This window comes from Plectropomus leopardus, chromosome 4 (assembly GCF_026936395.1).
Source record: "Plectropomus leopardus strain MGB_pleo_1.0 chromosome 4, ASM2693639v1, whole genome shotgun sequence".
NCBI classification, from domain to species: Eukaryota; Metazoa; Chordata; class Actinopteri; order Perciformes; family Serranidae; genus Plectropomus; species Plectropomus leopardus.
The window spans coordinates 22685440-22712034 of NC_142179.1; the positions used below are offsets into that span (position 1 = coordinate 22685440).

The 26595-nt window shown below is 38.9% G+C and overlaps 1 protein-coding gene across 3 annotated transcripts in view; it reads right to left on the reverse strand.

Annotated features, from left to right (window-relative positions):
- The window catches only part of edil3a (EGF like and discoidin domains 3a), a 155246-nt gene that overhangs the window by 60151 nt on the left and 68500 nt on the right, over positions 1 to 26595 (reverse strand). For all 3 annotated transcript variants that reach the window (XM_042488583.2, XM_042488582.2, XM_042488581.2), the window contains 4 exons: positions 17152 to 17333; positions 5057 to 5212; positions 3800 to 3944; positions 3155 to 3339 (listed from right to left, as the gene is read on the reverse strand). In XM_042488583.2, the coding sequence (XP_042344517.1) occupies positions 3155 to 3339; positions 3800 to 3944; positions 5057 to 5212; positions 17152 to 17333 (668 nt within the window). The remainder of the gene's footprint in view (positions 1 to 3154; positions 3340 to 3799; positions 3945 to 5056; positions 5213 to 17151; positions 17334 to 26595) is intronic.

A 26595-nucleotide genomic window follows, 5' to 3' on the forward strand; every position in this document is an offset into this window, starting at 1 on the left:
ATGGCCTCACAATGTTGTCATCAGAGTACTCATATTCTCTCAGCAGTTTGGTTTTTCTGTACTTCACTTCTTGTCAGTGGAGATACCGCTGGAACCTGTTCAGTGCTACACACAACATGAGATGTGATTCAGAACTCACATCGTGATCCAGCAAAGTGAATCCTCGCTAGGTTGTTTGCTGACTGCACTGCAGTTGAGAGATGTGAGATGAAGAGATGCAATCACACCATACCAATCATTTTTGTTTCTTTATCTGAGGAATGTTTACCATAATCCACCAAAAAACTCGACACAGTCTTGGAACGCTATTTGCCAGGAAATTTGCAGTGCATGTGTTGCATTAACAGGGACACTGTGAAATTGAAAAGTAGCTACTGTCTCTCTGGCAGTTTCTCTTTGCTATGTGGACATGTTAATGTGCATAATTAACTAATCAGCTTATGCCAGCTGGAACACTTGGCAGCTCAGTCTGACAGCTTCAGCTCCTTTCTTGAAAACATCTTGAAAGATTCTGGTTTGGTCTCCCTCTGTGTAATTTTATCTCCTGCCAGGCCAGAAAAACTTTAGCTTGGACAGTCCCCAGACACGTCCAGGTCTTGTGTTTTTGTTAAGGTTTAACTGTGTTTCTTGGCACCAGTCTGTATTTAATCTACTGAAAACAATGTTCCCCACTTGATGATCAAAAGATTGCCATTTAAACAATTCATTACATGATTGAGTTGTGTATTTTTCTAACTGACATGACAACTACTTGGAACAACGTGTCTGTATAATCCCTAATGCTGTCAATGTTTTGTTAAGATGAAATATTTAGTAATGTAGAATTTCATGTCACCATTAATATTTTTAAAGGAAACTATAAAAGCCCACAACCTATAATGCATGTTTAACCATATACTGTATATAAAGATGGATGGCATGTAAATTTACGTATCCTTGGATAGCAAAGGAATTGCCTTACTCTGCCTCTGATTCACTTACCCTGACATTCTTACCCTAACCCCAGCCAATCCCACTCCTCTGGCCTAAATCTTACCAAAGCACCCAATGAAGGCAACAACTACTAGAAAACCATAGGCACAGTAGGGAAGGTCAGTACTTCATGATCCTAGGCTTTGCAAACTCCCAGATGGCATGACAGCTACCCCAAAATTAAGCCAAAACATCTCCATCACCCCCTGGTGGTTGGCTGCAGTATAGGCCATCAAAACCACCCCTCTGCTTGGGATTGGGTGGGACGTCTGTATGGGCGCGAGTCAATCCCACGGCTCCACCTTCATGGCTCCAAATGACATCATCAGCGCAAGATGGCAACACCCAAATCTAGGACATTTTGGCTTTGCTTTTGTACAGTGGGAGGAAGTCGAGAAATGTCGTCCATCTATATATATGGTTTTGGTAAACAACTATTACTACCAAAAATAGAAACACCAAAAAAATCTAATTATTGATTGGATCAACTGGATGTACATTTATGTATTGTTAAAAGACTAGAATACCAGTTCTCTAAATAATATCAAATCCTTATTTGATTAAGTATTCAGAGTAATAAAGGAGACAAACAAACCACTGTTTGCTACTGAAATGAGATCCTGTCAAGTCCTATGCATCAATAAATCTAGTTTGATATTTGATGTCTGTAAAGAGTTGTCCCGCTGCTTCAGCTGCACACCAGAGCAGTTGTCTTGATTAATAGGAATACTTAATTTGTCATTAGGGCTGATTAATTCCATTAATCTGTTAGGTTTAAAGTCATTCAGTAATGTCACTGAAATCAATTAGTTGCCATGGCAACCAGTATAAAGAAGACATTGACTGTGGGAGTTTAACAAATGCATATAAGATGATCACTAAATATAAAAAAAGTGGTCAGCTCCAACAGCTGTATCGGTATAAATGTGAAACAGCACTTAACCGTATATACTGTAAGTCTTAATGTCTGATTTTCAAAAGCCAGATATTGTAGACAGTGCATTGTGTGTGCAGAAATGGTCCTTGACAGTGGAAGCCATTGATTTTCTCACTGCGTCTGTATAGCATCTCCCCTCTTCTGCCAGCACAGCATGTAATATGAGACCACAAGTTTTCCTTTACCCACAGCAATCAATTTTGCTTAGCCGAGCTCCCTGGCCTGGATGGGGCCTGCCTAAGTACCTGTCTCCTCCGACACACAGGCCTGCATACCCTCACCCTGGGCAAAAAGCTTTCAGCGTAATAAAAAACATATCTGACTCAAGACCAGGCCAATCTAACAACGGCCAGACAAGTCAGCGTGACTACAGAGCGCTAACTGTGTCACTGCCAGGGAGGTGGTATGCATGGAGCGAGTGCAGCAGAAAGGCCAAGAAATCAAAGAAATCACTCTGATCTTCAATTCCCTGAGAAGATGATCCACATCACAATACCTTCTGTGCTATCAGTTTTACAGCTTGAAGTAAGATGTGGTGTCTTACTCTAAAAGCAAAGAACATTTACTGCCTTTTATCATAAAAGAACAAAAAAAAAATCCAATATATGAGGCCATACGTAAGGGCATACTGGCCATGATTGAGTCTGATTGATATGTATCTTAAACTCCTTGGGCCTCCATCAATCTCACATATTGTTAAGCAGAAAGACCGAGGTGTAAATGTTCACTCAGAGACATGTCTTGTCCCTTTCAGGAGACATTTTCAGCCATCAGTTACTGTAATGAAAACAAATGGATTGGCTGTTTTCATAGAGATAGAAAAGCTGGGCTGCAGCCAAAGATAACAGGGCTAAACTCTTCCAACAGAGGCAGTGTGGGTGTTGGATTCAAAAGGACTGGTGTGAAGAAAAAAAAAAAAGAAATGACTACCTATGACTGTTTCTAAGAATAATACAGAGAGCGAGCTAATAGAGGGAGGATTTTAAGATGTAATTTCCTCCACAACTCACACTGTACACATCAATGAAGTCTTTCCCTATGAAATATAATTGAATCCATTGGCATGCATTACCATGTGTGCACCATCAATTACTATGCCAGGGAGGTAAGAGCTAATCCTTCAGCAGGGTGAAAACCAGCTATCTGCAAGGAGCGGGCTGTCTGTTCATTTCCCTGCTAATATATTGACTGAATGTCTACAGTAGTTAGAACCGATAACACATTTAGCTACAGATATCATCTTACCTGTAGCCATTGCGACTGGTCACTGTGTCCAGCTGTCCAAGCATTGACCTTGCCCTGTTTGTCCAAACGAGCCTTTCCAGGCTCCCAAGTGAACATGTCCATGTTGAGCGTCCTGAAGATGCTGGAGGCCGTGACCTGGTAGTCTTGGATATGGCCTGACTTCATTCCTAGTGGTTCGGAGCAGCCTGGCAACAACAAAACAAACTGTTCAAACCGTCCTGACTGGGTGACAAATGCAGCACGACACAACTTGCATACTGCAATGGTTTTCAGATCATTTCATGATTACTACACAGTGGTGGAAGAAGTATTCAGATCTGTTACTTAAGTAAAACTACTAATACCACACTGTGAAAATACTCTGTTACAAGTAAAAGTCCTGCATTGAAAGTGGAACTTACGTAAAAGTAAGTATAATTAGGAAAATATACTTAAAGTATTAAAGGTAAGAGTACCCAATGCTGACAAATCTTACAAAAAACACACATCCAAAAATTCATTTAAAAATGTAGTGGAGTAAAAGTATATTGTAGCATAAAAAGAATTAACTCAAGTAAAGTACAAGTACCTCAAATTAATACTTAAGTACAGTACTTGAGTAAATGTACTTACCACTGTTGATATGTATGGATGAAACATGCTCACCTGTTAGCTCACAACCAAGCAGCTCCATGCGTAAGGTGCAATGCCTCCTGCAGACTTGTGGGTAAATGCGCACGTACTGGGCCTCTATGGGAGGGGTGAAGGAGTTGGCCGATGGAGCGTTGTTATCGACGTTTCCTCTGAAAATCTGTTGCAGGGGGATGAAATAACAGCAGATGGGGGTGGGGAGGATGGTGAAGCAGATCAGTTTTTGCCCTAATGTAGCAGTCTATCCGGCACTGTCTCTAGTGTCTACTCCACACTCAACAAATTGCTGTCATTCAAGGTCAATGAGCTAGAATTACAGGGAAAAATAGACAATTTCTCGCACCATTTGAGCCCGTAATTCATAAGAACAGTGGTGTGTTTTAAATTAGTGCTCCAATTATATCGCTATACCTTCTGGAGAGTTTTTATCCAAATGACCTGAGATAATCTGACAGAAACTCTCTGATTTAAATGACTGATGTACTGCATGTGTGAGGTGCAGAGAGAGAGGGCAACAGAGAGAAAGAGAGAGCGAGAGAGAGCAGTGTGTTCTCATGCGATACGGGAAATGGGAGCTGTCACTGGGTGGCAACAGGTCAATGTGAGCAAAAATTCCCAACTTCTATCAGGTCAGGGATTAGGGCGTGTAACTACCTCAAACACACTGACAGGTCCGGCCATGCAGGTCGCTATCCCAGTCCGCTCATCACACGGTTACAATTTCCACCTCAAAAAATACTGTATGCACTTAATCATGCACATTCTTGCTTTCTGTCTACTCAATTCTGACAGACAACTACACGCTTAAATAGACAACAAACACAACTGACATCACAGAATATTCGAGTCCACACTCATTGTTCCATGTCATAAATCTGAAAACAAGTTTGGAAGTCGGGGTCATTCGGAGCTTGGCCAAATGGAGGACAGCCGTGGTTTGCTGTCAGGAATGATAGAATGCTGTGTGGCCTATTTGGTGGCTGTTCATCCCCAAATAGTATAAAAATTCAATCTAGAAGTCATAAAAGTGGAGGGGGGTAAGGGGCAGCAAGATGGGCCCGGTGTGTGCGAGCTAATTAAAAAGCCATCTCATCATGTCCTCCACCCTGCCCTTGACTGAGTGCACTGTCTCCAGTTGCCGTGTGTGCATGTGTGTGAGTGTGGGCATGTGTGTATCTTTTTCTGTGTATTATAGAGGGTAAGAGGAAAGAGTGGAGAGATGACAAAGGGTGTGTATGCGTTGTGTTTGTGTGCTCACATGTGTGTACTCACCATATCATCATCTTTGCCCTTGACTTTGTATGTTCTCCAGGTCTTCCCATCATCACTGTAGGCTACTTTGTAAGACTTGACGTACTCTGGGCTGCCAATACGCTTTGCACCCTGGGTAATTAGACCTGTGACCCTCATCCTCCTCTGCAGGTTTATCTGTGAATTCACAGAAAAAAGGCAAAATCAAGAAATGATAGCTTTATTTCCAGGCAGTTTGAATGTGTGCATCTGTGTGCGTGCACGAGCAATGTGCGCATGCAAGTCATGAGAATCAAGTCACCCTCTTGTATCTCTTCTGTCAGGGCCATCCATCTTATTCAGAAAGTCTGTGATCAAATGGAACATTTAATCAATCCTCACGCTCCAGATCCAGTCTGTCAACCCTGTGCAGACTGTCAATATGGTGCCAATGTAAAGAGGCTTTGAGAGCCAAGAGGAAAATAGAGAGCTAAGAAAGAGGAAAGTGATGAATGTTTCCATAGATCCTGCTTAGCGCGCACAAAGCAGGATCATTGTTATCTAAGCACGTTAGACGTGTTACACACCAGTTTAAGGTCTGCTTTGCCGCTGACAGGACATGTCAATAGTCCATTTTAGCAACAGTGCACCAATTACACATGTTATCCTCTCTCAAGTTAGTTTGGTGTGTGTGTGTGTGTGTATTTTAATTTATGTTTTTAGTGTTTACATGCAAGTGTAGCACATCACTCCATATTCATGATGCTACATCTACAGTTCAGGTGAATAACAGAATAATATGGTTTATAAGCATGCACAGATACAGCTTTAATGTTGCTTTTATTTCATTATGTGTTTAAACTAGTGTCCATAACACTGTGTGGTCAAAACTGAAACCAGTACAAGCTGCACATCCCTAAAAGCCACAACATGATGGCTCCTGAAGGATTCCTCCATACAGCACCAGCATCTCTTCCTCAGTTCATTCTATTGGTCATCTATTGTATACCTGGGTTGCAGTTTTTGTAAGAAATGTCATAGATCAGAGATGATACATGTCGAACAAGCTGCAACCTCTCGGTTTAAAAAGGAGGCCAACACAGAAATGCCAAAAACTGCTTTGAATGGCCACTTGAGGCTGGCTCAAAAACAGGGTAATATAACCCCATGTTCAAATGTCAAATTTTACAGCAGAAATAAACATATTTAATGGGACTGTCCCTTAAAAGTCAGAGATTCGAATCATCAGTCAGAGACTCTCAGTTGACTAAGAGTGCTTCTAATTGAGCAGTTGTTTTTGTTTTCATTTTGTTTGTTTGTTTTTTTACGAGTCAGCATGCTGTGCAATGTACTTGTGGAGACAATTTGTCCCCCAGATTTTCCTGCAGAGTGAGAGCTCTTGACTTTCATGCTTCTCTTTGGAGCTGCAGACATGCAGACAGCAGCACAGAGGAGGATAGAGGAGAAACCTTGTGTTTGAAAGTGGTGAATTTACAGCTCACAGCAACTTCAGATGATACAGTCTCTGGCTATGTTTAATATCTAGTGTCGGCAAAAAAATGTTGTTGCACATTTACGACCTGTTGTTATTGCCGTTAGCTTGTTTACTAACTGGCCTAAATGCAGCTGTCGCACAGAAAATTGTATGGAGTCTGTAGACTTTAAAACTTTGTTTATAAAACAAAACAATTGTCGATTCTGAGTTGAGTAAAGCCGGGGGCAAAAATGTTTTTGGTCTTTATAGCTTATTTTCTTGGTAATGACAATTAACAGGCAGGAGTTTTTTTTGTTTTTATACCTCATCCATTTAAAATCTAATTAAGGCTTAAATGTATGCATAATTAAAGGCGGGGCTGCTTTGAGCGACACCCCATCTGTATTCTATAGCCCTATTCTCATGGGACTAGTATTACCTGGGGACCTCTGGCATTTTGTAAAAACTGTGTCGGTCTATGATCTTAATCCCTTGTGAATCAGCCATGTCAGCAACTTGTCAAGTAAAAATTCCAAATTACCCACCATAATTCACAATGCACTGAGGTTGTGTGATAATATTAGTCCTATGTAAATCGGCATCTCTGTTATTTGGGGGCGTATTTCGGTTTTCTCCATGCAGTGCTTCTGCCTCTTTCCTAGTCTAGAATTACAGACACTGCATTGGTGATTATAAATTGAAGTTTTGACAGCATTTTGGGTGTAGGAGGCTCATCTTGTTACACAGCATTGAGACCTGTTTGCAGAAAAAGCAAACTAAAATCCATCAGAAGAGGAAATACAAAGATGATGAGATGGGTAAAATGTGAAAATATTTGGAAAAACTGGCTCTGTTTGTTTAAGCCACATAAAAAAGGTTAACAAAGTTTGTCACTGCTAGCAATAGTAGTATTTCTGTGTTGTGTAGAGGGGAGCTACAAATGACATCATTGAGGAAATCTGAGTAAAATACAACATTTGCTTTCTGATGCTCGTGCGCCACATGAAAAACAGACATTGGGGTGGGGGTTAATACTAGTCCTACTACTAGTCCTGTACAAATAGGGTTTTGATTCTTATCCACCCCTTGCTCTTTCACAGCTCCACCAGATTTGGTCACTTCTGGCTCCAAAAATGCAAAATAGCAAAAGCCAAAATGTCAAACTTGAGGCTTAAAAACAGGAGTTCACCTACCAATCAGTGGCATCATGTTGGCTACATCCATCCTTTTATACTGTCTATGATTTTGAAACATTCTTGTTTGATTGGCAGACGTCTCAGCCTATCACACTCAAGTAGTGATGGTTGTTGCTTCCTCATCTTCTCTACCCATGTCTTTGCCAAAAACAGAGACCTGCCTTTAATTACAGGATGGCAGAAAGCCTCATAGACCTACAGTATGAGAGATGCTACACATGACAGATGCATGTTTTTGGATAGTCTATGTCTTAAACCCCTCACTGCTGTCTGTTACAAAACTGGCTCACTCACCCTGTAATTCTGGTGAGAAGTCTCTGGAGTGATTTTGTTATTTTTTTTTTTATAAAAGTTGATGACAGCTGACGACAGCTCACTTCACTGTGACAACATGAAGAAGCCTGTGGTTACACACAAACTGCACTCACAGGCACACACAGGCACGCACACAGCCCACCATTTTTTTTTTAAAGTGGATATTAATATTGATACAAAAAGTAGGGCAGGATAACACAGGGCAATTTCAATACCATAATACTGTAACAAACTCGTGATAGTCTGTGACAAATGAGATAAAGTAAATAAACGGCGATGACAATTATTCATTAATCATTTTGGCACTGTGTTCACAACAAGCTGCTTCATTTTCAGGAACCCCCCCCACACACACACACACACAGACACTTTGGCTTGTCTCGCTCAGCTACTGACAAAATATAAAAACACAGCTGTCTAGTCTTCCATAGTTGCAGAACAGAAGGGCAGCAATAATACAGTACTGAGTGAGTGTTAAGCAAAGGACCATTAACCTGAAATGGCCAAACCTAAGGAAAGAAATGCAGACTAAAACAGAATTTAAATTAGTCCTATGAATTGAACAAGTATGGCTCAAGGTTGCACTTATTCTTACCATTTCTTTTTTAAGATTATGCCTTCTAGGCAACAAAGTCCATAACTTAATGCAGTGTTGCAAACAAACAAGACTATTTTTCAGTTTAATGCTTGTGAAATTGAAGTCAGTTTCTATTTAAGAACATGAGCCATTTTAAAGCCGATCCATGAGTAATGGAAGTCTAACTTCACTGACAATGACTCCACATTCAGGATGGTATTCTGGGGGCTTGAGCTCATTTTCCGGTGCAGGAATGTTGGCATTACTATGAAATAAGGCAATTTACAAGTAAAATATTTGAGAGTAAAAGCTCAAAAAGATAGTGTGAGCTCACTAAGTTATACACTCCTTTTCTGTTAATGAAAAAAAAAACCTCTAAGCTGTGTCTCCTGAGGACATTGGATATTAGAGTACTGGCTCTTACGGATCCAGTACAAGAAAAGAACTGTTTATGTTCACCAACTTTGTCTGAACTGTCAAAAACTAATGGAATAATGTCGAATAATTTTACTGCAGCATTGATTTCCTTTCAAATTTATATTATTATAGACTCAATAATACATATTTTTCTACATACTTAAAATAAGGTATCAAGTTAGTTATACATAAGGACCCCTCTTAGAGCCTAAGAGCTGCACTGATCCACTCTTTCTCATGCACAGCATTACTTGGCTCTTCTCAGTTTCCTCCATAGAGATAGATACTTCTTGCACTAATTAGAAGCCTTGTCACTAAAAGGTCACCGCAGGGGTAATTGGGGTGATCCTTCACATTTTTAATGACCACTCAAAAACATACGTGCATCATCCCGGCGCTAATAGTGATGCATTTATTTGTTTGAGTTAGGCTTCATTGGAAAACTTCCTCCATGAACAGACCTTTCTCTACAGACCTATGTGTCAGGTGGTAAGAAAACACTTCAATGTAAGAGACAGTTAACATATCCTTATCAAATTACAAATATTACACGAACAAAAGACAGATTAACAATACCTGTCCGACCCCCCCAAAAATGTGTTTCTTTAATAAACCATCTTCCTGTAACTATTTCACAAATTTGCCATCATTTTTAAATGTACTGAGCAGTTGAACTCTAATTTTGATAAAATGTACATAGATGAAAGTGAAGCATAATGTGATGCAATTACACTTACATACTCATTACTTATTGGTCATGGCACAGAACCACTTCAGTCTTACACAGTCCATTGTTATTACGAGTACTGTGATTAAGACATTTTGCAAAAGTCAGCATGATTGTCTACCACTATGTTTATTTTGGTATAGTGTCTTCTTGAAATTACATTTTTACACTTATTATAATTAGGTTGCAATGAGAACATAATGGTTGCCTGGATTATACCCAGAGACAACATTTCATTGAGTTAAATGGGAATTAAGCACACTTTAAAAATTCATATATTTTATTCCAATGGTCAGTCCCCCCAAAAAATGTTAGTTACCATAAACAACTCTGTTCCAAATCCAAAAAGTGCTAAAACTAAAATGTGTGATGTCTTAGGGTATTAAGTCTGGAGATGATCCATAGACTTGGTCAAGATTTTATAAATGGCCACTGTCCAGCAGCGTTCATGTGGATGCACAAGGTGTCTTTTGGCATCATACACTTATGCTGAACGCACCGACAAAGCTGAGGTATTTGACAGGTTGGGAATGAGACCGGGCTGCAAAATCAGGGTCAGGGTTAACCCATTCACTGTCCAGACTTTAAACCCTATGACATCACAAGTTTGAGACATACTTCTCTAGTTCTGACTTTGAGAGAGAGTGGCTCATGTTCATAAATATTGGCTGAACTTTCCTATGGGCCATAGAAATAACACTGGAATTTTTTATTTAGGTGATGTTCCCCTTTAATGAAATACCACAAATTCGTATGCACTGCGCTGGTTGTGGAGGGAGCTGGTCAGGGTGGATGGCGGACATACAGAATGCAGGACTGTGACACCAAAATTCCACATTGGCATCCAGACTCAAGTCTTTAGGCAACAAAAGCATTTTGGATACAGTAAGGGAAAGATGCAGGTTAAATGTTGATAAAAAAAAAATTACAGTCACTATAAGTGGATAGTGTATTGCAACATTGCCTATCTTGGTGGCAAAAAAATTAAAAACATTGTCAACAGCTGTGTATAGTAGGTTAATAATCAACATTTCATCATCATGTTTCTAAAAGAAAGGGCTTATATTTAGATGCAGATTTTTATCAAGGTACGAAGCAAAAATGTCCTTGCTGAAAAATTTAAAAAATACAGAATTGTGTGTCCATTGTACTGTCTAAGTTTATGCAACAGAGCTACAAGGAACACTCAAAAAGACAAAGTTTAAAATGAACTCTTACCCTCTCACCATTTCACCCTTCCTCAGTTTCCATAAAACAAACAGTATCTTGTGCTCTGGGTAAAATGCATGAGCCTCCAAAGAAAAGAACTTCTACATCAAACATTTTCTGTTCTTTAACTTTTTTTTTTGGAGCACAAAGAAAGCACCACTTGTTTGCATGGTGAGATTTAACCTGTTTTCGCTCTGAAAAACATTCACATGCTGTGAGAAAATATTCAGTAACCATCTGCAATATCCTAGAACTGATTATGTCCTGTAGCAGTCATTCACAGTCTACCTCCAGGAAACACTATTATGAAGAATCCTCTATGTTTGAGGAAATGTTTTTCGACAGCAGGTTGGCATCCTATTGGTTTCCACTTACCCTTTGAGATCAAAGGTCAAGTATAGTTTGACTGAGGAATGTATTTATCAGGTTTGAGTGTCAGTGAACAAAGACAGGATGCATTAATGTGCAGAGAATCTGGGTTTTAACGTTATAATAACTTTTATCTTCTGTATTGCTGGACTTCTCTTAATCAATATTTCATTGAAATACAAGGGACCATCTCATAATTACCTAATATCATCGCTGCACGGCACTACATCTACATTATCACATCTTTTTGCCATTTCTTGTACATTTCTATCAGTTTTGTATTACTGTGTAGTCTTGGGACTTTAATCAATTATGCAATCTTTGTTTTTATTTTTTATTTGTTCTGTATTATTATTGTTTTTAATGCAGGGGATGTATCCTTTTAACTATTTTTGGTTTCCTCTACTGCACAGTGGTCAAACTTTTGTAATTCTTACTGTCTTTTCTAAACATATGTTTGTGCAAATAAATTAAGATAACAATATTTTTGTTCTTAGGATTTATGTTTTTTGTCTACATTTAGAGCCCAATACAATAGTAAATCCATGTATGGAGCAAATTTGAGCAGTGAATCTAACAACTATGGCTGAAATTATTAGTTGATGTATAGATTAGTTCACCAATTTAAAAATTAATTGGTAACTAGTTTAATATTCAATCAATAATTTCAGTAATTTTTCAAGCAAAACTGACGAAACATCTTTGAAAAGAAAACTTCAAGGCTCTTGAAAATTTAGGCAGGCATTTTTCACTATTTTCTGACATTTTAAAGACAGAAAGGTTGACTAATTATTCAAGAAAATGATCAACAGTAAAATCAATGATAAAAAAAATCATTAGTTGAGATCCTGTAATGATTAGTTGTGACCGTGACTGAAATGTCAATTCTTCCTTTTAAATTCTATAGTTCTGTAGTACTGCTGTGAGGGTGTACTTATGTTTTATGAGAACCTGAAGGGCCTCTGCTAAATAATGAGGAACAGCATCAAATAACTCTTTTATACTTTCCATTAAATTCTCTCCAGAGCTCATTCAGACTTACTTATATATGCAAAAACACATTTAGCTGCAGCTACAGTGGTGAAAATGTAACTCACTATACAGTGGCAAGTTCTAGTGCTTGTGTAATGCCAAGACCACTAACAATTACCAAACATAATCATACCAAGCAAAACCTCACACCCACACGCATACAAAAAGGTCAGGAGCAAATAAAGTGAGAAAATATCCTCTGATGATTACACACTGAGATCAAAACTGTTCAGGGAATTTCAGCAGCATTGTAACAATTACACTGTCCTGCGTCCTTGAAGCTACCAAAGAGCCCTGTGGCACTGTTGTATAAAAAATGCATGTAAGCATGCACGTGCACGCGCGCACGCACGCACATACATACACACACACACACACACACACACACACACACACACACACACACATTTAAAGAGGCTCTTTTTCTATAACACTTGCAGACATTAGGTATGTACTCTAATTAAAAAACATCCCCCTCCTTTTGGTTGATTTATAAGATGTTTAGTGTGTGAGGTACTTCAACCTCATGGTCTGTATATAGCGTCCAACCACAGCAACACACCAATGAAGATGATAAACCACAGAATTAAAAACAGCTAAACTATTTGATGCAAGATGGAGGAGAAAAGAGAAAACAGGTATAACACAAAAATAAAAAGGCAGAAGAACAAAGAGGGGAGAGGGAAGGGAAGCAGAGAGGAAAGAAAAGAAGGGGGAAAGAGAAGAAAGAAACACATATTCTACGATGTCCCCTGAACCAAACCAATTCTTCAAAAACGATTATTATTTTGTTTAATTTGCAATTAACTGCAGTTTAATCCCATGTTTTCAATTCCATTATTTTGCAACACAAAACAGTTTTGAAGTCCATATTGACATAAAGCAATTCTTACCAGATTATCTTGATTACAAATCAAATGACAGCAAAAGCCTGCAAGGGACTGGCAAAAAGTGTGCATGTCTATATGTACATTTTAAGATAGTGTTGACTCATTGTACAAGTGGCCACTCAACCAATATCCCTCCAAGAGCACAAGGCAAAAATAATCCAGACAGTGTCACAACCCCACAGTAATAGGCTGTGATATGCAATCACTGTGCTTGGTCATAGAGGCATTGCAAATATTTAGAGGATCTGAAATGGCCTGCACAAAAAAGCCAGCACTGAGATGTTGAGGCAGAACCAGGAATAGGCCGCCCCACCAACCACCTGTCAGTACCTGAGAAGAGGCGGTGACAACTGTTAGACAGCTGTTAGAGAGTGATGAATTACTCATAGCAGACATCTGTTTCTAGCTCTGAGTGGTGCAATAAGTTTTAGTGGGAAATTTGATAAGAGTTCGGTCCAAACGTGCCAAAAATACAGAGTAACACTATTTATTCCACGGTGTATGTATCTAAAAGCTGTATTCAGGTACTAACGATTGCAATCATGCTGAGACTAAAGAATACAGAGAGGCATTTGTTAGGGTCAGATGTCAGCCACATAACAGACTGCAGAGCAGAATGTTTCAGTAACAAAGTTTTTATATTGGAATAAAAACAGAAAATCTTCCCAGACAGACAGTTAGAGTCTAAGCAAATTACATAAACATATCGGCGCATGCCAGAATATGCACTCCGACTGTGATCTGCATCAAAATATTATGTCATTTACTGTTAAGCTCCCATCAAATTATGTATAGATCCTCTTATTCTTCACAAGTGATTTGGATTGTTTCATTCTTCCAGCGCAGCCTGGTGAGGCTCTGTTTTGCTGATATTGGTGAGACCAGCAGCATATTTCCCTTGAGTGTTCAAATGCAATTTTATGTGTGAGCTAGTCCTGGTGAGGCTGTGGCAAACTGATATTCTCACAGTACAGTAGATGTGTGAACAGCTGCACACTCGACACACGAGCCAACGGTAACACAAACAAAAACATATACGGTGAATGCATGCTTCGTCTGCACTCCTATGATGTATTATTCAATGTATGTTGGCTCTGCAATTGATTTGCAAGAGCTGACACCGGCTGGCATCAAGAGACACAGACTGCACCAGAGAAAACCTTACAAATAGCCACACAAATCTGATCCCGATCCTGATAGGGACGTCATCTGTCAGTATAACCTGTTTCACATGACATGCAAGTGCAGTCACGCCACATCACTGTGCACTCCAAAAGCACACTGCCGACTCCTTAACATAATCCCAAAACACTGACATGACTGTACATCTCTGTACTCACGTCCCAATTATCCAGGCCCTCTACAGAAATACACAATGCCTACAGCATCCCGCGCAACATCCCACGTGGCATCATTAAAGTCAAACAAACTGCCTGAATGTTTTATGTCCCGCTCTCCTCAGCCTTTCCATGTGCCAGGCTCCTTTTCTCTCACTCATGTCGGCTGTTTCTTTGACACTCTGGTGCTCCCTCTCTCTTTTTTCCTTTTTTAAAAAATCAATTTTTTGCCCTGTGTTACTATTCTCTTGTTGTTAGGTACAGCTTCACGTTCTCCATCACGCTGTTGTATGTTTTTCTATTATATTTTGTTCACGGTTCACTGTCTGAGTATCATGCATCTGGTAACAGCACACATCATAGGTTTCTTTCGGCATTTCTGTCAAGGCAGAAGTGACTCAAGAGTAAAAGAAATGTAACAAAACTGAAAACAACATTATTTATATCACAGTTAATAAAGTAGCTATGTGATTTATTACTTTCACTTTCTTTGTATATTTCCACCTTGATTACGATGCATTCAGACTGGACTGGAGTTGAGGAGACATTAATTGTAAAATAGTTATACATCATCTAACAGTTGTTCTATATGCTACAGCCTTTTCAGCACAGGGTCAGGATGTACGACTATTTGCTCAACATAAATTAATACAACCAGTGCTACATATAAAGGGAATACCCATCTTGCTTTGCTCAGGGTCCAATTTTGCAAAATGACAGGAGGCCAGTGGGCCAGTTGCAACAGCCCCAAATTAGGCTTGGTATACACAGGGGTGTTATTGGATTTGAGGAAATTCAGGTTCCTTACCTGAAACTTTTTTCTGCACTTTTTATGCACCCTGATACTGTATTTGCATGCAAGCACAACAAAAAAATAAAAATAAAATTCCCAGTTTGAATCAATTTATTTTCACTGTGAATAAGAAAACCCTAAACCTAACCCCCCTATTTGCAGCGTCATTACTATCATTTAAAGCTTTAAACCGTGGTGCACAAAAGACAGCCAATCAGAGCTGAGAAGTCTCTAACGTAGCTGTTAATCAACTCTGTTACAGTGTTGCCTATTTCTCACCTAAAATGGCTTCAAACACATATTTTTGTGTACTGTTTAACTGTAAAATGAGAAGGTTTGCGACCCAATTGGCATGTTTGAAATACTCCGAATAAAAAGCACATGCCAACCCAGATGAAAAACTCTATCATTTAAAAGCTAAACAGTTCACTAAAATATGTCTTTTAAAGTTTTTAAAAGACATGCTCCAGTTGGTGCTTCATATTCCACAATTTATTTTTCAGTTAAAAGCTCAATAGTGCACTAAAATATATTTCTGAAAACATTGAGGTTAGACATATGCAATGCAATAACAAGCTTAATTCATATTTGATAAAGTTTGGCAGTTTGACTGCAGTTCAGGAACCCTGATCGACATGTTTAAAAGCTACGTTAGAGACTCCTTGACTCAGATTTTATTTTTGTCCACATAAATTAAGGCCATTAGAGGTGCTACAAGGCAAAAGAGTAGGCACAGAATTATGTTTTTTTTCATATATTAACTGTCTCATTTACTGCTACAGCAAGAATGATAAAAAATACAATCTACAGTATTACATTTTGCCTAATGCAATGGCACTTACAACTATAGGTTCCTAGCCTCAAAATTCATTGATAGTACAGTTCTGGAGGGATTTTTCTATATTATAATATGCAAAATCACAAAATCCACTGAATCGATCTGTCTGCTGTGTGTGATTCTTTCTTTCTTTCTGTCAATAAGCACTGACTTATGACACAGCACGAAGGCTGACTTTATAAAAGCCGCAGTACAAGGAGAATTGTATCAATACTTTTCTGCTTTTCATTTCACAACACACAGGGCATGGATGAAGGCCCCTCGGTGGTCATAGAACCATTTTACACAAGGACAAAAAGAGGGACTGAATTGCTGTTATTTTTCATGGATAACAGCAAAATCACTGTTGTGTAAAATTATACACCAAATCTCTCTCTCTCTTGACAGCGCAATGATTTGCAGATCAGAATTTGCAAAGGACATAACAAAAAGAGAGCAATGAATGCACAGAATAATTACAACACTGTGCACCACACTTTTGTTGCACGGGAACTTCTATTAACAAACTCACTCGATGACACAGATTACAGGAGGGCCAAAACTGTAAGCATGTCAAGACTAATCATCAAAACAAGAGCAGGCACTGTAACTGTTAGCACATCATCACCACAGATGCAACAGCTATAGCTGAAAGCAGTGATGCCCTTTCACATAGTTCCTCACACATGACTACACCTGCATCTGTTCTTTTTTAAGCTCACACTTTTTATTGCGCTTTATTTCCACTGAGTGAGACATCACTTTTACAGTACCAGTCATTAACACGAAAGTTAACATTTGTATTTTGACATTTTATTCTAACCATCAACCACAAACAATAGTCATACCAGAATTTAAGTCTAACATTTGAAAGCCCCAACAAACAAGAGAATAAAGCGTATCTATAATTTAGACTGTCTTCATTGATTCGTGTCTGGCCCTAGCCCGGCTTTGCGTGTGTCCTGCCCTCTGACTGTGCTTTACCTGGATCCACGGCCATCTGTCATTTTCGGCAGCAGTCCAGGCATTGACCAGGCCCTTCTTGTTGAGGCGTGCAAAGTACGGGTACCACTTCTGCAAGCCGAAAAGAGCACGGTGGGTGGAAGAGGCTGTTATCTGTTGGTTGGAGATTATACCGCCCTCCATGCCTAGTGGTCCAGAGCATCCTGAGTGAAGAGAGGTAGAAAGAGACAGATGAGCTTTTTCATGTAATTTCAGCACTCGAAAACATGCAACTCAGCCTCTGCAATGCATATGGATTTCTAAAAATACCACAAAGACCACGTTCTGTAATGTCAGTGATTTTGTATTCCACATCCTGTTTCATTTTTCTCCTCTATGTCTCCACATCTGAGTCAATAGCCTTGTTTATCTCAGAGACAAAAACCTCAGTCTCCTTGCCTGTGCAGGATCAGGCATCATCATTAAAACTGCAACTTCTCCTTCGCTCTCTGTAGTTGCATCTTTAGATGACCTCTTATTCACAGTTTGTCTTAGAGGTTGTCATAAATTTGTCCATCATGAATCTTTTCTCTCTTACAATAAATGTTACTTCGAGTCATCAAAATGAAATTCCTTAATATTTACATTGTGGCAAAATCTTTTTGAGTCACTGCAGTCAACAAGTGGTCTCGTCTCTGCCTTCACTATCCACATCCAAATGAAAGGTTTCTCCTTCATCTCTTCCATCAGTAAGGGAGCCCTAAGGCTTCTACCTGAGGAGCTACGGCCACTTATGGGCAGCATCATCCCTAAAGTCAACAAGGTTTGTAACAGCTTTAAACATCAGGCTGCAGTTAAATGTAGGGAGGCATGACAGCAATATTTTCATACAGACTCACTGTTCTTTCTTCTTTGTTGTCCCTTTTAATCCTAATTGGTATGCCCATGGACATTAAGAGCATTTTGATAGACATACCTGTGGTGAAAGGGGTACTGGCAATTTTATTAAATAGACTACTTCTTTGTGTTTCCATTATTGAAAAAGCCTTTTGGAAAATTAAATAATAATAGAAAACATGGGAAAAATAAAAGACAATACAGGAACAGATGGAAAGGGGTATGTTTCCATATGGCATGCCAGATAAATGTAAGAAGTACCGCAATACACCATTTTATTGCATACAACTGAAAGTCTAAAAAATGTTGACTCTACACTCCAGATATTCAAAATTGTGCATTTAAAGAAAAAACATCTGCTTTTCGAACAACGCTCAGCTCAGGATGTATTGAAATCAGATGGGTTATGCATACAAATCATATAGATAGCCTTTAATCATAAGATAACTCATCAGAAGAAGCCTGTGGAAAGGATCATAATTGAAGACTCAGGTGTGCCAAGAAAACAACCTAAACAGTTCAACTGGGGTGAAATTGTTGTTCCAAACAGCTGTAGTGTATCGCCATCAAAAGTGAAAGCGTTATTTTTTTCTCTATTACATATGCAACTTAGATCAACTTATTCACTTAAAAGTAGCTCAGAAACTGGTCCCCCCCCCCATGCTGTGCTGTGCGATTTGTAAGAAAACTAAACAGCTGAGAGGTGACATAAAGTCGGTTTGGATTCTGCTAAACATCATTACATTTCTTCCAGCCCACAGCGCCTCCTAAACATAAACAGCATCACAGCTGTAAGATGTACTGTGCTAGTTGTGACAGATGCTTAAGTTTTAATTAGTCTCTAAGTCATGCATTTAGTTGACACAAATGCAGGATTCATAACTGGGATAATAATAAGCATGATTTGCAATTATATGAATACTGTGTATGCAAAATATAACACATCTAAGTGAAGAACAGCTAGAACAAGTCTAAAGGACAGGGGTTTACTGGATTTTTCCACGTCCTGTTTGATAGCAAAACAGTGCATCCTGCACTGAAAAACTACCTGAAGTTGCAGTTTTGAGCATCTAATTCTCCATTATAGTTAAAAAGTCACAAAGTTGTACATAAAACTCAAGTGTGTTGCAAAATGAAATTGATTTCCCAGTGCCTTGCTTATTATGTGACAGCAGTAAACAAATACATGTGACAGTTGGAGGTGGCAGTGTGTGCATTTCTCACTTTTATTTTGCTCTTCAAATTTATTTTCTAATTGGAATGATGGTTTAGTGTTACAGAGAAGAAAGGAGTGTTTCTGATGCTGTATTTAATTTTACTGATACACAATTGCATGCAGTTTATGATGGAAATGATGTGGGAGTTATTCCTCCTACTCTGTTCCTGGTGTTTATCTCTAATGACAACAGGGATAAAAGTGATTAGAGTAATAAAAGAGGACACGCAGAATTTATTCTTCTCCTTCTTGTGAACAGTGGTGGATGTGATTAAAATTTAATCCACTCATTTGATTTCTACTGTTAGCATGGCTGTGGTCACAGATGATTAAATAGCTGTGTTTAAGAGCCTAAAAACCACAAGTGTTGGGAAAGCTGAGGGATCTTGGATGTGTCCCAAAAGAATGAGGACATATCAAGCGTAGAGTTCAGCCAGAGGCACTGCTGGCTCATGCTGGCTGAAATCTAAGTGTCCGTGTAAACCAGCCTTCAGGGGAAGCCTGGAGCTGTGGTCACCCGAAGGCTGTGATGCCTTCACAGTTTAAACAAAACACCTTGGCATTTTCAAAGCCAGCGCTGACACACAGACAGATGAGGCATACACACATACCAGCAGACAATGAAACTGGCAGCGTTGGTAGCAGTGAGAAGACTTTCACCACAGAAGAAAGCCAAGAGAAGAATGAAACAATAAAATAACAACCCTAGCAGGACTTCTCCAGCTGCTAAAACAGCGGGGCTCTAGGCAACAGGGAGGCAGGGAGACAGTGAGTAATGTCTGAGGACAGTCCAGGGGGATCGACTGGAGGCTGGGTGGGAGCAAAGAGTATATGTGTGTGTGTTTGTACTGACAGAGATGTGTTTATATATTCCACTATGGTAAATCACTCTTGCTTCACTAGTTCTTCCTTGTGTGTGACTCATAGCTTCCAGACTGATGAGAGGACGGCGTAGGTGGATGTGGTGGCCTACTGCTGAAGAGAAGAGGACCTTCTGATTTTCAAATGGGTGAACTTAATTTGGTCCTTTTCGTTCTTTCCTTAGAAAGAACAAACACTTTTCAAATAATGACATGTTAAACCAATTCACATACAACTCAAGGCTCAGACAGATTGGGGGGCCTTTACAATATTTTTTTTTTTACCAAACACTTAGATATCTTGATCGCAACAATATTGACTGGGTTGACTATTGGGGCTTTTTACAAAATGCTTCAATGAGATTTGTGGTTAAAGGTAAATAATATAACCGCTAGAGGAGTCTGAAAATCACATCACTTTACTGCAGCTTTTAAAACCAGGAATAGACAACAATTCTAGATTATATCTAGTCTAAAATCAAGATATTAGTATAATAACATTGCCCAGCCCTAATTACAGTTGCTTTTTAGCAGTTTAACAATGATGACTAGATCCTCCCTTTTCTCATTTAATAAAAAAAGAAGGAGCTTCGAATTGTGACGTGATGTCTGTTCCCATGGCGTGATTACTCAGTGCCTTTGTCTGCAGTGCAAAAGCTCCGAAAATCAATCTTGTTCTGAAGAAAAATGTTGACACTGTTAGCCATTTAATATTCCGGTTCTGTCTGAAAGAACTTTTGAGAAAAACAACTGTCTGAAAATATATTAACGTGCAAATGAAATGCATGAAAGAAACACCCCCTTGGTGTACAGGCATTAAGGGGTGTTAACTGCGTTGAGGTTGATATGTCCTGACCAATTATATAGAATTTGGACTAGAGGGTGCAAATCAATAATAAGAGCAAGAAAACATTGTTCATGAATCCTGACTTGCAATTTGTTGGGGACCCTGTGGATTTACACATGCTATTTGGGCAAACAGGCTACATGGCATACCACCCTGATTCAACCCTTGAAAGTGAAATGCAATCTATTTTTCCTCATTACCACCCAGTGTTAGGGCTGAGGTGCGATGTTGCATCACCAAAGCATCATATTTGTCTAGATGTTGTACCTCTTGGGCAGCTCTCTTGTAAGGTATTCTATGTGGATGTTTGTGGCAAGACACTGTTGCAAAGTCGCAGTCCCTCTCACCTTGCGGCAATGAAGGGCCACTTTTAACGAGCTGCCTGCCAGTCGTCCGTCAGAGCAGCAGAGGCAGCCAGCCCTCGGGCCTTGGCCTGCTGGCCCCTGAGCATACATCAGCCCTGCGACAGCACACATCACTAACACAACCACTACCATGATGTGACAGCTGAATCCATCTCCCACAAGCCCTACCTACAGCCTAAACAAATTAGAGCCCCACCGAAATTAATGCCAGCACACCAATACTAATGAGCATGCAGCAGCAAAGGGGGATGTGGAAAAGAATAATAAATACACAAAGAAGACATCAGCAATACAATAAACGTTCTACGAGTGAAAAAATGATAGTGAAAGAAATGCACCTGCATGTATTATATGTGGTTGAGGTTGTGATGTATGAGCGTGTGCAGGTATGCATTTATAATGTCCATTGCATCAAGTGATATTTTAGAAAATAAAATATAATTGACAATAATAAAATAAATAAAAACAAACAAACAAACAAAAAAACATTCATCCACTTTTTAATACAAAATTATAGCCTGGCTAATAAAGAATTTTGAGGCTGATGCTGATTGTGATTTTTGAGTTTGTAAATTGGCAGTGATATAATTTCTTTACACAGCCCATAACACAAATAAATATTTTTGATAAGGTTCCTACCAGAAATGTATGGCCAGGATATTTAACAGTTGAAAAATACAGTTGTCTCTGCTCTAGTGGACAAACTATAGAATGGAGACATTGTTTCCAAACATATCTTTTGGCATTTCTGTACCAAAACACTAAAAATAAATATCGTAGGGCTGCTGTGTAGTTTATTGAAATGGAATCATAATGAAAATTGGCCGGATATTGTTTTAAAAATGACTACACCAGTACCCTTAAAACTAAGCGATACTGTTACCAATAGAATACTGCATTCAAATAATGTTTATGGAGTGGCATGTAGTATAGCGATACTTTTGAAGGTTTTGTCAGCATGCTGAACTGTAAACTTCATCAAATACACCATGTTCAATATTACGATATGACTGTATGGGTTGCAGCTGCTGCTGCGGGAGTGTGAGCTTTGCTATATCAGTTGTGAGACCCTGCCAGCACACACAGCAACAGGACTAACTGCTAGCATCACACAATTTATGTTACCTAACGGTTATTGACAGGTTTAATTAGAGTCGTGCTGTTTCGGTGTCAAACTGAGTTTGCTGCGACCGTTGTTCAAAGCAATCACAGCAAAAAAGATCAAATGCAGATATCTTTTGGCTGGAGACTTTACCATGCTACTTGGTGCTGGGTGATAGTGTGAAGTATCAAATGCCAAAACCCAGCTCTAGTCTGCAGCATATTAAATAAATAGTGCAACCATGTGCAACAATAAATGGAGTCTGTTTACAACATTCCTGTCACCACCTGTGATCCTTCCATTTGGATTTAACTAAGATGTTGCTGCATTCCTAATTCTTAGTGAAATATTTGGGGACTAAATTATGTAATAGTTGTTTCTGTTTTTAATTCATTAAACATTTCCTGTACATAATGATGTTTCACAACACTTGTGATGGAAATGCAAATAAAGTTAAAAGAAACAGATCAGCCATCGACAAGCTCTTAAATGAACTTATGTCAAAGGGTCATGAAAACGTAGGCTATTTGCAGTAAATGGCCAGAGCTTCCAGCTTACTGCAGTGTATTTGACACAAGGCTACTGGGTTTTATTTGACATCACAGGATGGAAGAAAGTTGAAGCAAACCTTGGTGTTCTGAAATCGATTTAGCTTCTGTTTAAGGCAGATGGTTCTACAATCATCACAGCAGATGATTTTGAAAAATGGGGCCGTAGAGTTTCCTCATCTTGCCTCAATAATGGGTCTTTAGCCAACCATTTAACCCATATTAGTGTCTGAAAGCATGAATGTCTCTGGACAAACACAGCAGTAACAATCCCAAATTTGCTTCAGCAGAAAGACTGAGGCAATATATGTGCCAAGTGTTATCTCACTGTATTTTATGCCTTCTTGTATATTTTACTGGGATTCATGTTGGCAAGTGACAGATATTATTCTTCTTCTCTCTTCTCGCTTTCCATTGGATCATGGGAATCAATACTGAAGGCACTGTAATTATTTCAGTAAAATCGGATAATCACCAAACAGACAGACAATGGCCAAGAGCTCACTGCTGCCATCACATTATATTCACACGCTCATTTCTGGTATAGCCAGGAAATGTACAGCAGTTTAATCTCCAGCAGCCAATGTGTGTGCGGGACTTGCCCACACACACAATGTGGGTTGAAGGAACAAGTCAGAGGAGATGACGAGTCCTTGCATAAAAGTAGATTCTAGGCGCCGTTCTCTATGCATGCTATATTCATTGGAGACCCCACTGACTGTTCTTCTTATGATAAGGCTGTGACATTTCCACAAATTTATATTTCAAAGGCAAAAACTGGATTTTAATTTTAAAGGGGCATTCCACCACTTTCACACACGGAGATCACTTCAGTAATTACAGTGAAAAAAAGAAAAAATAAACTTGGGTTTGAAGGCTATACATTTTTAGCTGAAAGTGGACATTACAAAGTGAGCATGTAAAGTTGCAAAGGAGGTGTGGAGGGTGTAATAAAAAAAATGCTATTGAGTTGCATTACGGGACATGTAGGATTCAACATTTTTGGAACTTGGTTTATATTTTTTTAAGGTATGTATTATTAGTAAGAGGAGCAACTACAATTTCAACACTTAACACATTTGTCTTTGTAATGGTTTCTTTTATACATTTTGTGATAGGTAACACCCCTTTTTTCTGTTCCTGGAAATCCAGACACTTTATTCAGGCTGATTTTTGTCATAAAGCAACCTTCCCCAGAAAATATAGCTCAGCTGCAAAGCATTAGGGCTGTAGTTCAGTATGTTTGGCTGCCCTGAATTCTGAATGATGAAGAAACCATTAAAAAAAACCCACAAAAACAAGGTTATAGTGCTTTAGCTTAAGGGGTGTTTAGGGTTGTTTACATCCAAATTGGATGAACAGTGTAAGACTTATTGCCCTCTTTACCCTTGAGGGATTTGTACTTGTCTAAAAAGGGCTACAATTTCTTCTTCGTTTATCTGTTATGGATGTAAACACCAAAAAAATGAAAGCCGGGAGTGCACACTTTCACCTCATGGACATTATTTTTGTGTTAAAGCACAGACCCAAAACAAGCATCCTCATTCTTACAGACTGCACTGCATCTTTGACTGGCTGAATTAATGGTTGCATAATACGCTGTACAAATATTGAATTTATATGGGGAAATGGAAATGAGCATCATTAAACAAATAATGGAGCTTGGCATATGTTCAATCAGCAAGACTAAATCTTTCTCCTCCAGTTCTTCACTTACTCCACCAACCCTATCAGTCAACCTTTGCCTCTTTACTCCTCTCTATTCACAAATCCCTCTCCGCCATATGTCAGTTTACAAAAACAACTATAGCAACTTCCAAATGCCTTTCTGAATCAGACTTGCTCCTGAAAATTCCTGATGCTACTGCTGAATGACTGTGCTGCACCTAAGATAGAAAATCTGATGAATTAATTTGTAAGTAGCGGTGCAGGGGTGGCTCAGGGCTCTGAGTCCACTGATACATTAATCCTAATATGTTCCTAGACTGAGCAGACAAAATTCCCACAATAGCATAATAAACACACAAGGCCACTTTAAGCTCTCTGGCATCTTGCAAAAAGAAAGCTACTTGTGATAAGACGGAAGCTCTCTCTCGCTCTGCAAAGCCACCGGGCAAACGAAATGAAATGAGGGCTTGCGAGCACAAAGTGGCCGTGACTTCTCAGCATTCAAATGCTCAGGTTTTTAAAAAATTATTATTATTTGCTATAGGGTTTAGTGTGTTACTTTGAACATACAGAAATTGAGCATTTTTTCTAGTTATTCATGTTTTCTATTAAGCTAATATAAGGAGAAATTTGGATTTATTTTCATGATGTAAATGAAATAAATGCACTGTGTATATGTTACAAATAATGCCTTTGATTCAGAAAGCATTGAGAAACACTGCATGGGATATGAAGACTTATGATATCAAATCTGTCATAAATAATAATGTATTCTTTTGGGCTAGACATCTAAAAAATATAAAGAGAGAATTTCAGTTTGTGTGTGTACTTTCAGTGAAATTCATTCTGTCCAGTATCTCACCTCAAATTGACTTTCAGTCGTAATCGGGATAATTACATCATAAACACTCAAGACTTTTCCTTACTTATTAGAAAAAACTCATTTTTTTTGAAGGACTTATTTAAAACATACTGTTGTGAGATAATATCAGTTGGGCGCTACATGTAAACTTAAAAAAAATCTATAATCATGATAATAACAATGATGGACATTACCAGAGTCAAAGAAAGGTCCTAAACACTAACATACATGTCTCACCTCTGAAGAGGTTTTCATCAAAGATCGGCACACTATCCACTGAAGCATGCAGAGATGTTCTAACCAGCTAAATGTCTTTGATCATTCAGTCCACTTGGCTAATACTACCCACTGTGCATTACCTGCAGCATCTGGTGTGCTGTTAGGAATTAATGGGAGTTATTAAAGACTTAAAAGACAAACATGAAAAACTGGACTTACCGCCTCGCAGTTATATGCTTCCGCACACAGGTCAAGCTGCCGTTACAGTTTACATCCATGTCCAGACTCATATGTAGTCACAGGTGACAATGCTTCAAATATGGATGTTGTTGCAAAGACACTACATATTCTAAAATATGGATACTTCACATACATCTGCAACTAGGCAGCACAGAAAATCTGCACAATGACCACAGTTTTAAGATGAGCACCTAAGACTAGTGTAACGAATTCAGCATCTAGCCAAATGTCTCCTGACTTATGGAGCTTAGTGTCAAAAAAGTGTTTTTGCAGGATGATGTCCCAGTGACAATGACCTGTGGCCTTTTGGAAATATACTGCCATCATTTCATCATTTAATCTTATTAGACATTTATGTCAATTTTTTTAAAATAATAAGTATATGAATTCCTAAATTATGTACAAAACCATGTTCTGTAAGGTCAAACTGACCTTTGACCACCAAAATCTAATCAGACATCTTTGAGACCAAGTTCACCTTTGCTGCCAAATTTCATGAAATTCCTCCAAAGTCCTCTTGAGAGGTTTGTGTTCACACGGATGAGATGGATGCAAGGTCACAGTGACCTTGACCAACAAAATGTAATCATCTCATCATTGAGTCCAAGTGGATGTTTGTGACAAATTTTAAGAAACTCCCTTTACTCCCTTGTTCTTGAGAT